The 15000-nt window shown below is 46.5% G+C and overlaps 1 protein-coding gene across 1 annotated transcript in view; it reads right to left on the bottom strand.

Annotated features, from left to right (window-relative positions):
- LOC136676502 (tetratricopeptide repeat protein 28-like) overlaps window positions 1-15000 on the bottom strand; it is a 181932-nt gene that overhangs the window by 88889 nt on the left and 78043 nt on the right. The window contains 3 exon segments of the mRNA XM_066653581.1: window positions 11122-11252; window positions 13987-14014; window positions 14016-14260. Coding sequence (XP_066509678.1) covers window positions 11122-11252; window positions 13987-14014; window positions 14016-14260 — 404 coding nt within the window.

The raw sequence follows: 15000 nt of genomic DNA, 5'->3' as shown, positions 1-15000 counted from the left end.
CCAGAGGCTTTTGAGCACATCTGTGTGTGTTATGAACAGCTGTGAGGTGGGTTATCTTGGCTTAGCATTGGCTTAGCAATAATGCACCTCATTTACTGAGAATCAGTCCTGGTATTGGTTGGAGGTATTAAAAATAATAATTGCTTCAGACACCTAGGTCAGTAAATGGAGTTCTGGACGAGGATATACATGACAAGCATGCAATGCATTATTGTCAGGTCCTATATTTATGAACCAAATCGTAATGGCCTGCTGTTCAGGTCTCAGAATGACATCCACGTATGTGCTAGTGATGGGAAGAGGGATTGTGATATTGATCCAGTGGCTGTAGGCATGTGGTCACTGAAATGGACAATAGACTTGAAGAAAGAACTGAGCTGTAAAATGTAGCTGGTGATGTCTCAAAATTGTATCTCTTTTGGAAACCACAACAAATGTTGTTTACTCATGGTGTATTGGCGTGTTGTTGTTGTTTGGGATTGAACACAGCTCCGTCATCAGTTCAGACAGATCAGTAGAGTTTGTTCCTTCCTTGTTGCAGCGTCCAGCTCTCGCTGGATTCTTTCATCGGCCACCGATCCAAGGAGCGTTTGAACCTCTTCAAAAGACCACGGCGTCATTTTACGAGCTGCCGTCGTGAGTCGGATAAAAACAAACGTGATCTCTGCTGCAGCTGGAGGTTTAACAGATGGAGAGTTGGTGCTGGTCGTCTGCGTTTCATCATGATTGACAACTCACTTTGGCCAATCAGCGTTCTGCAAGATTTACACGCCACAGTTTAGCAGGTAATACACAGGGGAAACAAAACTGTTTGGAAAGATTTCGATTAAGAAATGTTCTCAGCTTCAAGACAGGGTCATACATACGTTCAATGAGACACTCTCCCACTCCCAACACACACACACAAACACACACAAACACACACACACACACACACTAACACAAACAAACTCACACAATGTGAATAAAACATGAGGTGAAGCTATAAAGGTGTGAGAGAGCACAGTTCAAGCTTCACGCTGACTCTTCGCTTATTCTCTTCACATTGCCTTTTAAGGTGGATGGGAGTAGGGAAGGACAAATGAGAGGGGGAGAGAAAGAAAGAGAGAGAGAGAGAGAGAGAGAGAGAGAGAGAGAGAGAGAGAGAGAGAGAGAGAGAGAGAGAGAGAGAGAGAGTAAGAAAGAGGGTGGGGGGGGGCAAAATATGGGGGTAGTCATTCATCTCTTTGACAGCAGCCCAAGTGTTCCACTGGGGTAGACACACTGCTGCGTCACCTCTACTGCAGCATGCGAGGTATTCACACACACACACACACTCACACACACAAAGTTTTAAAATGCCAAGCTCAGGGATATGAAGTTAGACGAATGCAAATCAAGGAATGTGTGGAATCTTTTGCATTGCTTTTTCCTACAACAACTTACTTCACATACTCTATATTTTGCTATAATTTTTTTACGCTCAATACACATCCACCCACAATGGGTCTAGTACCTACACGCAATCGCTGGGCACAAATTAGAAACACACACTTCACAGAGCACCAGTCCATCACAGGACAACACACACACACTCAACCACTCACACCTGTGGACACCTTTTCATGGACATTCCACTAGACGTGTATTTGGACTGTGGTCACAAACCCAAGCACCTGGAGGAAACCCACGCAGACACAGGGAGAACACACCACACTCCTCACAGACAGTCACCCGGAGGAAACCCACGCAGACACAGGGAGAACACACCACACTCCTCACAGACAGTCACCCGGAGGAAACCCACACAGACACAGAGAGAACACACCACACTCCTCACAGACAGTCACCCGGAGGAAACCCACGCAGACACAGAGAGAACACACCACACTCCTCACAGACAGTCAGCCAGAGGAAACCCACGCAGACACAGAGAGAACACACCACACTCCTCACAGACAGTCACCCGGAGGAAACCCACACAGACACAGGGAGAACACACCAACTCCTCAGACACAGTCACCCGGAGGAAACCCACGCAGACACAGGGAGAACAAACCACACTCCTCACAGACAGTCACCCGGAGGAAACCCACGCAGACACAGAGGGAACACACCACCCTCCTCACAGACAGTCACCCGGAGGAAACCCACACAGACACAGGGAGAACACACCAACTCCTCACACACAGTCACCCGGAGGAAACCCACGCAGACACAGAGAGAACACACCACCCTCCTCACAGACAGTCACCCGGAGGAAACCCACACAGACACAGGGAGAACACACCAACTCCTCACACACAGTCACCCGGAGGAAACCCACACAGACACAGGGAGAACACACCAACTCCTCACACACAGTCACCCGGAGGAAACCCACGCAGACACAGGGAGAACACACCACACTCCTCACAGACAGTCACCCGGAGGAAACCCACGCAGACACAGAGAGAACACACCACACTCCTCACAGACAATGACCTGAAGCGAAGTTCGAACACTGGACCCTGGAGCTGTGTGGCAGTGACACAATCTGTTGTCTCACCATGTCATTCATTGGTGTAAATTCCTATTACCAAAATCTGTCTGATAGAAGAGGTATTTAAATCACATGAAAGCCCTCCCCTATGTGTTTAAACTTTCTTGAAGCAAATTCGCAGACTTCTAACTCTTTCATGCTCGAGTGGTGATATATTTTCACGTTCTAAACAAACCTAGGATGATGGCTCTATGAAGTTTAAGGAGTGACCATTATTCTTGAATATTATATAAAGCTGTAATAACAGAGGACTCATAATGTGAGCAGAAAAAAAATGCAGGTGCGGGATGTATCTCTAAGCTCTGAGAGAAATTCTTTCCCTTGAAATATAGCAGTGGTGCATTCTTGAAGCTGTGAATTCTTCCCCCCAAGTGAAAAAAAAAATAAAATAAATTGCATAGAGGAATGACTACAAGCAGCTCTCCAAGCAAGTCCACTTAGCAGCTTCTACTGAAAGAAACCCTGCCAAGTTCTGGGAGAAACACCCAGCCATTAAAATCCAAACCAGATCTAGATGAGGAGGAGAAATCTCCAGTGAATGTGGCCAAAAACTGAACATCTGCATTAAACAACACCTGCTCTGAATCAGCTGAGACATGACCTCACCCTCGTCCACAGCAGATAACTCCAGAGCGTTAGTTAAGAAAACATCACTACTGCTTTCAAAGTGTAGGTGCCAAATACACTGCTTATAATGACATACCGGGAGAGCCATAAGGGTCAGTCACAGAGGAAACTGGGGTTCACGCTCCGAACATCTGCAGACACCCCTTACAGTGAGTGAATTCAGCTTTTTTAAGGTAGTACCCACTGTGGCCAGAGATACACAAATTTACACTAGATGCTGCAACATTGCTGAGAGGATTTGATGCCATTCAGCCACATAAACCTTGACAAGGTCAGGTACTGGTGTTCAGTAATTAGTTCTGGATCTCAAACACCACTCTAACTCTAAAAAAATCAAAGAGAGGGCGGCACGGTGGCGCAGCAGGTTAGTGTCGCAGTCGCACAGCTCCAGGGGCCTGTGTGTCCGCGTGGGTTTCCTCCGGGTGACTGTCTGTGAGGAGTGTGGTGTGTTCTCCCTGTGTCCGCGTGGGTTTCCTCCGGGTGACTGTCTGTGAGGAGTGTGGTGTGTCCGCGTGGGTTTCCTCCGGGTGACTGTCTGTGAGGAGTGTGGTGTGTTCTCCCTGTGTCCGCGTGGGTTTCCTCCGGGTGACTGTCTGTGAGTAGTGTGGTGTGTTCTCCCTGTGTCCGCGTGGGTTTACTCCGGGTGACTGTCTGTGAGTAGTGTGGTGTGTTCTCCCTGTGTCTGCGTGGGTTTACTCCGGGTGACTGTCTGTGAGGAGTGTGGTGTGTTCTCCCTGTGTCTGTGTGGGTTTCCTCCGGATGACTGTCTGTGAGGAGTGTGGTGTGTTCTCACTGTGTCCCAAAATATTGGCTGGAGCTCCATCACCTCCAGGGACCATACCACAGCTCAGTGCTCAGGGATTTATACCATTCTAGTCGCCACTTGACATTGAACATGATGAGCGTAGGTTCATGGGCAGCTGCTCCACATCATACATCATCATTTCATGCGCTTTAATAGAAATTCTACGTGTGTGTGTGTGTGTGTGTGTGCAGATGGATGCCACTGTCAGCAGAATGGGTCATAAAGAAGCTGAATTCACTAAAATTACTATAATTACTAAAATCAGACACACACACACCATTTAAACACACACACACACACACGAGCGCACCTTTCACCTCATTAAAAATCACCATCTGGTCAGGCAATTAGTGGCATGTTGTATTACAGGTTGCCAGAGGGAAACAAAATCCCCATAAGTCCTTTACCCAATAAATCCCTCAAATCTAGTGTCAAGGGCATGTGCTATAGACCAGGCCATAGCAATAACAGAGAATTAGTTGTAATGGTATTAGTAATTTTAGTATCTGTGTTAGCAGCAGTAATGAGAGTAGCAGTAGGTGAAGTTGTAGAAGTTGTTGCTGTTGTTAATGTTTTAATAACAGCCCTGAGAGCAAGAAGATGGCGGACCACTGTTGTCCCACTGAGGGCAAAGTTGGAGGTCCACTAGTGTTTTACACAGCGTTTTCTGAGCGGACCACTGCTGATTAAACAGAATTTTAGACAAAATGCCACATTTTAGCTCTTTTCCACTCACAGTCCAATTTACATTTTATTCCTTCATTAGGGTCTTTTTGTTATTCTTTATAAATAAGATTAGTAAGTACCTTTAATTCAGCACAGTGTCAACATTTTTATCATTTAATCATTTTATATAAGGCTCATACGCATTATTATATCTCTCAGAGTTGTTGGTAATATTTGTATTAGTGTGTTTTCCAGAATAAAAGTCTCTGTAAATGTAAAATCTGTGTGATGAGATTATAAATGAGTTATATCCTGTACAGGACAGTAATCTGAGGGGTCCGATGGTGGACCAGCAGTGGTCTACAGTCAGTGGTGTGCCAGCCTTTTTATGCCAGTGGACCGACATACGCTCGCAGTCTGGGAGAGGTAGTGGTCGTAGCAGTAGTCCTTGTTTACGTCAGGCAAAGCTCATGTACCCACCCTCATCTCGAGTAGCTATGCCGAAACGTTCTCAGATGAATTAAAAAAGAAATTCCCATGTTTTGTGCAGCAAATAAAGGTGTAAAGGACCTAAAAACACACATAGCTCACATCTTTTTCTGCATCTCAGATCTGGTCTCCCTATCGTAGCAGTAGTAGCAGAACAATTAATTGTACTCGTAGAAGTAGTAGTTGTATTAGCAGAAGGAGTAGTAGTGGCAGTAGTGATTCACTTTTTTACATGTGTTAAATGTGGACATCAATCTCTGTCTGTTCATAGCAGCTATTATTAAAATGACCAGTGGCTGTTAGACCTGTCCCTCATCTCCTCCTCCTCCCCCGTTCTCCCGGTGCTGTCTGAGTGTCCGCGCTAAAGTCAATGACGGATCTCACGTTTATTTTTAGAGTAGCGTGGCTATACTTAATCACAATAAGGATTAAATAAGCTGATTTCAATCAAGTAATGATAGTAATGATAGACTCTGCTTTTGCTAAAGCATGGATTCATAGCGGCAGTGTTGGAGGAGAGTACGCTGCAGGCTGCGGTCACATGGAGGTGGGCGTGGCTCATTGGAATCCACTAAAAGAAATCCACGTTTGTCAATATTTGGTGTCTACAACTAACACAAGTCCATTTTACATATAAAACATTTGGACCTGCTTCCCAATGTAGATATATTTGTATTTCTGAGCTGTAATGGGTATAAATGACGTTATCTGTGGTTTATTTTTAGTGCTATCCACAGAGAAATACAGTCTTTTTCCGTTCCTGAAAACTTCGCTATTTGGAGATACGTGTTTTTAGTCAGACAGCAACAATTTATTAGCAGAGTTAGGGGTAGTAGTAGTAGCAGTAGTAGCTTTAGTTGCAGTTGTAGTAGTAGTTTTAGTAGCAGAGGTGGGAGTAGCAGTAATAGCAGTGTTAATAATATCATTGATAGTAGCAATATTTATAGTAGCAAAACCAACCACCAAACTGACACAATGTTATTAGACCTCAACACGCTAGCATGAGAACACTAAATCTGCACTCAGTTTTTTCCATTAGGTAAATGTGGTCCCTGGAAACCAGGTTCGTTTTTGGTACCTACTTGTTCTTGGTTCCAAGTGAGCCAAGTAGGTACTAAATCATGATGTGTGAACCCTGCAGAGCACTGATTGGCTAGAGACACCTGTCAAACACCATTGAATGCAGAGCTCATTCAAATCTGACACAAACTCCCTGCTTGTAAAATCTCTTCATTTACAGCAGCGTTCACATTTGTTTTAATCCGTCTAACAACGGTAGTTCTGTTAGAAGAGTTTGAAGAGGTTTAAATGCTCCATGGTCCGATGGCTAACGAAAATCTCCAGTGAAAATTTCAGGTCAAAAAACAAAAACAACATTGCTGTGGTTTACGAAGCCTGCAATTCCCAATAGAGATGAGGCTTTGTGACATCACCACCTCCATTTCACAGAGCGCTGTGCTAGTGGAGCCGAGCCGTGCCGAGTGGATTCGGGTCGAGCAGAGCCAGACTCATGCAATGGAAAAGCACCATTAGTAGCAGTGGTAATGATAGCAGTGGTAGCAGCAGTAGTAGCTTTGGTAGCAGAGTTAGTAGTAGTTGTAGAATTAGTTTCAGTGGTAGTAATAGTTTTAGTAATCTGTTAGCAATAGTAATAGTGGAGGTACAAGCAGTAGTAGGAGTTTAGTAGCAGAATTGTGGTAAGGGTAGCAGTAGCAGTAGCAGTAGTAATAGTGTAAGCAGGCTTTACACTAGACATTTCTGTGAGTATTTGATGGCATTCAGACATAAAGACACTAGTTGTTGTATTAACAGACATTATTAGAAAAAATATATAACAAAGCCTTAGATTTCTGTAGTAACTAATGGCCTGCTTATGTTTTGGCAGTTTAGGCTGTGTGTGTGTGTGTGTGTTTAAATCATCTTGATTGTGGCTGAAAGGAAGACAAACACACGCAAGAGTGGCCTGCCAGGACGGGATAAGAACGAGGGAAATGTCGGCCATTCTTTTCTCAGACTGACAGGAAGAGGAGAGAGAGAGAAGCAAGGGAGAGGGAGAGAGTAAGAGAGGGAGAGAGACAAAGAGAGGGAGGGACTGAGAGAGGAGAGAGAGAGAGAGAGAGAGAAAGAGAGAGAGAGAGAGAGAGAGAGAGAGAGAGAGAAAAAAAGCATTAACCTTCAACCCTCTCTCTCAGGTTCAAGTTCAAATTCATCTTCCCCCACTTCAGTCTGACGGCTGAAGAATGGAAGATGTGTGTGTAGACTCAACAGGCCAAGGAGACAGCTTCCTGATGTTTACAACTACAACACCGTATACACTCTTTTGGCCAGAAGTATGTGGACGTCAGTACTTATTGAGTCCTTAACCCGCAATCTCCGGAGACGAACACTTGACAGTGCAAAACAAAGCCAGTGACTTCAAACGCGACACTGCTATCGGACACCATACGCCAGTCAGTGAACTTTCTGCCCTGCTAGAGCTGCCCCAGTCAACTGCCAGTGCTATTTTTGTGAAATGGAAGCATCTTGGAGCAACAACAGCTAGAAAACGGTAGACCACGCAAACTCAGGGAGGGGAGAGCAGCGCATAAAACAGCCATCACTCACTGCAGAGATTCAAACCGTCTCTGGACGCAACATCAGCAGAAGAGCTGTGTCGAGATCGTAATGAAATAGTTTTCCCATGATCAGAAGATCACCTCACCATGCCCAAGGCCAGGCGCATCGTACTGTGAAGCTTGTATGACTGTATGCACCACAATGTGAAGTTGCTAGCAGGCGTGAGACCAGGCGTGAGCTCTTCATTACCATTCCACTAACAATATCAACAGCAGTCGTTCACTTTCTCAGCTCTAACACCAATCGTGTCACTTCAATTTAACCAGCTCAGGGGCTACAATACAGCGTACAGTGAAATGTGATTTGATCGGACACAGCTGACATTTGTCCAGACGCAATAAAATGTCACAGCGACCACCATGTCATCTCTGAATTGAATAAAGTCAAGTTCACCTGTCACAGAAAACCAATGTCCAGGAGCATGCTCATGCAGCAGCCGAGGGAAACCACGTGTACTGAATTGAGTAGTTTCCGTTCCTCCATTCCTCCAGAGAAAGATAGGAGATGGTTCACTGCACTTTAACAACACCTTTAAAAAAATATCGCCTTTCAATAATGAAGCTGCGATGTTTAGCCCCAAGAACCCGAATCCTACAGTCTGGGGTTTGACATCATGACACGTGAATGCTTTAATCTTATTTACATTCAGAAACCCTGCGTCTTTTAAGGTGGAATGTTATGTTTGAGGAAAAAAAAAATGACTCGGTGAGTTTTTATTTATAAATGGTTGATTTACAACAGGCGGCACGGTGGTGCAGCAGGTTAGTGTCGCAGTCACACAGCTCCAGGGACCTGGAGGTTGTGGGTTCGATTCCCGCTCCAAGTGACTGTCTGTGAGGAGTGTGGTGTGTTCTCCCTGTGTCTGTGTGGGTTTACTCCGGGTGACTGTCTGTGAGGAGTGTGGTGTGTTCTCCCTGTGTCTGCGTGGGTTTCCTCCGGGTGACTGTCTGTGAGGAGTGTGGTGTGTTCTCCCTGTGTCTCCGTGGGTTTCCTCCGGGTGACTGTTTGTGAGTGTGTTGTGTGTGTGTTGCCCTGTGAAGGACTGGCGCCCCCTCCAGTGTGTATTCCTGCCTTGTGCCCAATGATTCCAGGTAGGCTCTGGTTTCCTCCGGGTGACTGTCTGTGAGGAGTGTGGTGTGTTCTCTCTGTGTCTGCATGGGTTTCCTCCGGGTGACTGTCTGTGAGGAGTGTGGTGTGTTCTCTCTGTGTCTGCGTGGGTTTCCTCCGGGTGACTGTCTGTGAGGAGTGTGGTGTGTTCTCTCTGTGTCTGTGTGGGTTTCCTCCGGGTGACTGTCTGTGAGGAGTGTGGTGTGTTCTCCCTGTGTCTGTGTGGGTTTACTCTGGGTGACTGTCTGTGAGGAGTGTGGTGTGTTCTCTCTGTGTCTGCATGGGTTTCCTCCGGGTGACTGTCTGTGAGGAGTGTGGTGTGTTCTCTCTGTGTCTGCATGAGTTTCCTCCGGGTGACTGTCTGTGAGGAGTGTGGTGTGTTCTCTCTGTGTCTGTGTGGGTTTCCTCCGGGTGACTGTCTGTGAGGAGTGTGGTGTGTTCTCCCTGTGTCTGTGTGGGTTTACTCCGGGTGACTGTCTGTGAGGAGTGTGGTGTGTTCTCCCTGTGTCTGCATGGGTTTCCTCTGGGTGACTGTCTGTGAGAAGTGTGGTGTGTTCTCCCTGTGTCTGTGTGGGTTTACTCCGGGTGACTGTCTGTGAGGAGTGTGGTGTGTTCTCCCTGTGTCTGTGTGGGTTTACTCCAGGTGACTGTCTGTGAGGAGTGTGGTGTGTTCTCCCTGTGTCTGCGTGGGTTTCCTCCGGGTGACTGTCTGTGAGGAGTGTGGTGTGTTCTCCCTGTGTCTCCGTGGGTTTCCTCCGGGTGACTGTTTGTGAGTGTGTTGTGTGTGTGTTGCCCTGTGAAGGACTGGCACCCCCTCCAGTGTGTATTCCTGCCTTGTGCCCAATGATTCCAGGTAGGCTCTGGACCCAACGCGACCCTGAACTGGAAAAGGGTTACAGATAATGAATGAATGAATGAATGATTTACCACAGAAACTCATTTTGTAACTCCAGCTACAGTTTTGTATCACTGTCGGGCTGTGTTTACTTTCATGCAGTTAGTGGTCTCCCGAATTTAGAGTCAGTTCCACCTAAAAGTTGCTGTTAAAGGTTGTAATCAAAAAACACTTTTTATAAAATTCAGATCTTTCCTCACCATTTGCTGCTCTTCAGTCTGTTTGCGCACTTGAAACCAGTCTAATGTTTTTACAAAGCCCCAGAGCCTGTAAGTGAATGAAAAACATACTGGCCGGGTATGCTTTTTTCTGTCTCTCTCTCTCTCTCTCTCTCTCTCTCTCTCTCTCTCTCTCTCTCTCTCTCTGCACATGGCAGAGGCATCTGGAGTATTTTTTGACAACGAAGAGAATTCAAAACACCGAAAAGCATGAACCCAAATGAAGATTCTGCTCTATTCCTGCTCCATACGGACACAATACTGACTTTTATTATTTTCCGGATCACTTAAGGTGGAAATGTCTCCAAACTTGGGAGACAGCTAACTGTATTACAGACAGTGCCACAAAACTTAACAACTCGAGTTACAAATGAGTTTCTGTGGTAATTGAAACAGTGAATAAAAGCTAACAGAAAAGTTATACTACAGCTGCATACAAACAACTGCTGTTATTCCATCAAACTCGTTCCACCTTAAAAGACACTGAGCTTAGATCTGGGTTTCCCCACAATTGTAAAGTGATCTGAAACAGCAAAAATAAGTCTGTATTACCCAGCTATGGACAGAGGAGGGAAGTAATACTTGAGTAACTTTTTAGACAAAATGTACTTATAAGAGTAGATTTAATGCAGCATACTTTTTACTTGAGTGTATTTGTGAAGAAGAAGAAGCAGTGCTTTTACTTTATTTCATTGAGCTACATTTCGTTCGCTACTCGCTACTAATTTTTATCGATCTGTCCAATGCACGATCCTTATAACAGTCGTCCAGCAGAGACTCTGTCACATGACTGCGTCTCACCAATCAAATGTAGCCACTAGTGACGTTTGACTCCATTTCACCAATCAAACAGAGCCAAGCTGTCACATGACCACACACAAAGCCCCTGTGGCAAACACAGGTGGAAAAGAACACAGCAGCACAGTACAATGGCCCATTGTTTAGTTAGTGAACATGTAAAACCAGAGAACTACACACACACACACACACACACACATACAGTTTATTGTTTACATTAACTAATGTACAGACTGCCTTTTTCTTCTTGTTCTTATTCTTTGTAACATTAACTTTTAAAAAAGTGTGGTGCTCAACAGCCTTCGTCAGCATTTACTCTGTCATGCAAACACACACACACACACACACACACACACACACACACACACAGGCTGCCTACCTCCCGGTCCTTTAACCTCATGGCGAGCATTAGCTGGTTGCGGTGATGGGACAGAGCCTCCCGGTACCTCCCTTTAGAGAAGAATGCCGACCCTATGTTCCCGTGAGCACGGCATTCTCCAGTTTGGTCACCTGCAACATGGAGGAAGAATGAGGTAATACAACAAAGACGCATGTTAATTAGTATTTAGAACCATGAGCCAAAACATTATGACCAACATGAAGGTGACCGACTAATAAAGATGTTCTGTTTATACCTGAGATCTTTACATCAGATCTGTGAGAGGTCACTCTTCCCTTCACTATAGACCTGCTATAGTTTTCATACACTCACTCGTCACACCCACAAACTCACACCTGTGGACACTGTCACACACACACACACACACACACACACACACACACACACATACACACCTGTTGCCTCACCAAATGTAAACTCAATGAATTCATTCATTCATTGTCTGTAACCCTTATCTAGTTCAGGCTGGTGGTGGGTTCAGGGCATAGACGGAATCACTGGGTGCAAAGCAGGAACACACCCTAGAGGGAGAACCAGTCCTTCACAGGGTGACACACACTCACACTCAAACCTACGGACACTTTTGAGTTGCCAATCCCATGCAGACACAGAGAGAACACACCACACTCCTCACAGACAGTCACCCAGAGGAAACCCACGCAGACACAGAGAGAACACACCACACTCCTCACAGACAGTCACCCGGAGGAAACCCATGCAGACACAGAGAGAACACACCACACTCCTCACAGACAGTCACCCGGAGGAAACCCGCACAGACACAGAGAGAACACACCACACTCCTCACAGACAGTCACCCGGAGGAAACCCACGCAGACACAGAGAGAACACACCACACTCCTCACAGACAGTCACCCGGAGGAAACCCACGCAGACACAGACAGAACACACCACACTCCTCACAGACAGTCACCCGGAGGAAACCCACGCAGACACAGAGAGAACACACCACACTCCTCACAGACAGTCACCCGGAGGAAACCCATGCAGACACAGACAGAACACACCACACTCCTCACAGACAGTCACCCGGAGGAAACCCACGCAGACACAGAGAGAACACACCACACTCCTCACAGACAGTCACCCGGAGGAAACCCACGCAGACACAGAGAGAACACACCACACTCCTCACAGACAGTCACCCGGAGGAAACCCATGCAGACACAGGGAGAACACACCACACTCCTCACAGACAGTCACCCGGAGGAAACCCACGCAGACACAGAGAGAACACACCACACTCCTCACAGACAGTCACCCGGAGGAAACCCACGCAGACACAGAGAGAACACACCACACTCCTCACAGACAGTCACCCGGAGGAAACCCACGCAGACACAGAGAGAACACACCACACTCCTCACAGACAGTCACCCGGAGGAAACCCACGCAGACACAGAGAGAACACACCACACTCCTCACAGACAGTCACCCGGAGGAAACCCACGCAGACACAGGGAGAACACACCACACTCCTCACAGACAGTCACCCGGAGGAAACCCACGCAGACACAGAGAGAACACACCACACTCCTCACAGACAGTCACCCGGAGGAAACCCACGCAGACACAGAGAGAACACACCACACTCCTCACCGACAGTCACCCAGAGGAAACCCACGCAGACACAGGGAGAACACACCACACTCCTCACAGACAGTCACCCGGAGGAAACCCACGCAGACACAGAGAGAACACATCAAACTCCCACAACCTCCGTGCAATCCTCAAGTGTAAACTACTATTACTAAAATAAGTTTAATATAAGAATTGAAATCATATCCAACCATCTTTGTGTGTTTATAAGTGATATAAGTGATTCTAATTGTTTCACGCTTGAGCGCCCTGCATCAGGAACATCCACATCCTCCACTTCACTACAGACTGAAATACAGCCGTCTGTCTCAGGCTGACAACATTTCTTAGTCTAAGCCTTCAGATTCCTCCTGGGCTTGACAAGTAAAGCTCCCTATTACTGTCAATCAGGAAAACCTACGTCAGGAGCACTGCAGAGTCTGGAACACGCCGCAGAACCGTGTTGGTGTTTCCCAAACTACAAACTTGGCTATGAACATAAAAATACCACAACAAATCCTACACAAAGTAGACGTCACGATTCTATAGGATGTTAACAGGTATTTGCCTTCTTAGTAATAGCTTCTGGGCAGGTTTTAGTGCTTACTGGATAAGTGTGGGGACATTTCTGTGAGTTTTGATGGCATTCTGCCAAAGTGTGGTCAGGTGCTGACGTTGGAATGCTAGTTCTGGATCACAAACACCACTCCACCTGGTCCCAGGTGTACTGAACTGACCTCCATCACTCCAGAGAACAGACTTCCACTGCTTCACAGCACACTCTACTCTGCAATAGTACAACTGACCACTCAGGAGCATGTTGTAGCTCCACAATCACAAAGTGTAGCCCATCTGTTCCTCTGCATACTATTTTAGCCTCCTTTTGCGTGTCTTGTGCTGGTGGATGAGAGTGGATCAGACACAGCAGTACTCCCGGGGTTTTACACACCTTTGAGTCTCTGCTAACCTGAAATCTACAAGGTGGACCAACGAGGTAGAAGTGTCTAACAGAGTGGACAGTGAGTGGACACAGTGTTTAAAAACTCCAGCGGCAACTGCTGTGCCTGATCCACTCGTATAAGCACTGAGAATGACCCAACACTGTAGAACTACTGTGAACTGTAGAACTACAAAGTGCTCCTGTGTGGTCAGTGGAGCTGAGAGAATGGACAGTGGGTGTAGAACAATGAAGTGGCTTTAATGTTTTGGCTCAGACTCCTGCACCAACGGAAATGAAGTTTGTACCTAGAGTCTTGGCCACTTCCAGGTCTTCCCTGCATGTAGCCGACGCTTTTCTCCGTGTTTCCCTGCAGCCAGTGGGCACTGCTGAGGGCCGAGTAGACGGAGCCGCGGAGCTTTAAGCTGCAGGTGCCGATCTTCAGCGCAGCCTCCAGGACCACCACGGAGGCGGCGTGATGTCCAGCCGAGAGGAGCTCCTGACCAATCACTGATACCACCACGAATGGGCTCTTGTCCAGCTTCATCTTCTGCAGCTGCTGATAGGTGGGCTCCACTGACTCTGAATAGAGGGGCACAGAGAGGGGACAGACATGAGTGAAGTATGAGTTCGGCATGAGCTTTAAATTTCATGCCTAAAAGGGTGGGCGGGGTTAAGTAACAGTGTGTTCACCTCCCTCAACATCCACAGCTGTTTTGCCCTTGAGCAAGGGCAACCTGACACCTGACCCCAACAGATCTCTGGACACAATAATTGGCTTCCCACTGCTCCATAGTGTGTGTGTGTGTGATATCTTAAGGGCTCCATAAAATGGATTCCAGTGCTGAAACCCGATTATAGAACAACAGAACAGACGTGGATGTTTCTCTTTAACAAAGAGCCATTGTAAAGTCCAGCTAAAACAGAAAGGTCAGATGAAGGTCGTGGAGAGAGCTTGCTAAAGGAACTTTAAGACCGCTATCTGCCCAACTGTATCTTCTCCCAAAGCCTTAGGAAAAAGACTTTTAATACCACGCTGTTCAGAAATTCAGAATCCCCCCGGACTGAGGGGAGAGTTTTCCTGAGATCGAGGGAGGATCAGTTAGTGATGGATGAGAAAGTGTGAGTAGAAAAAAAAAGAAAAATTCAAGAGAGAAAATGCTACTTGCAATTCAACAGAGAGACATGTCAAAAGAGCGAAAAATGACAAAGACACACAAGGTGACCTCTAGAGAGAGAGAGAGCGAGAGAGAGAGAGAGAGAGAGAGAGAGAGAGAGAGAGAGAAAGAGAGAGAGAGAGAGAGAGAAAGAGAGAGAGAGAG

The sequence above is a fragment of the Hoplias malabaricus genome, chromosome X2 (genome assembly GCF_029633855.1).
Source record: "Hoplias malabaricus isolate fHopMal1 chromosome X2, fHopMal1.hap1, whole genome shotgun sequence".
Taxonomy (NCBI): Eukaryota; Metazoa; Chordata; class Actinopteri; order Characiformes; family Erythrinidae; genus Hoplias; species Hoplias malabaricus.
This window is presented reverse-complemented; position numbering and strand designations above follow the sequence as displayed.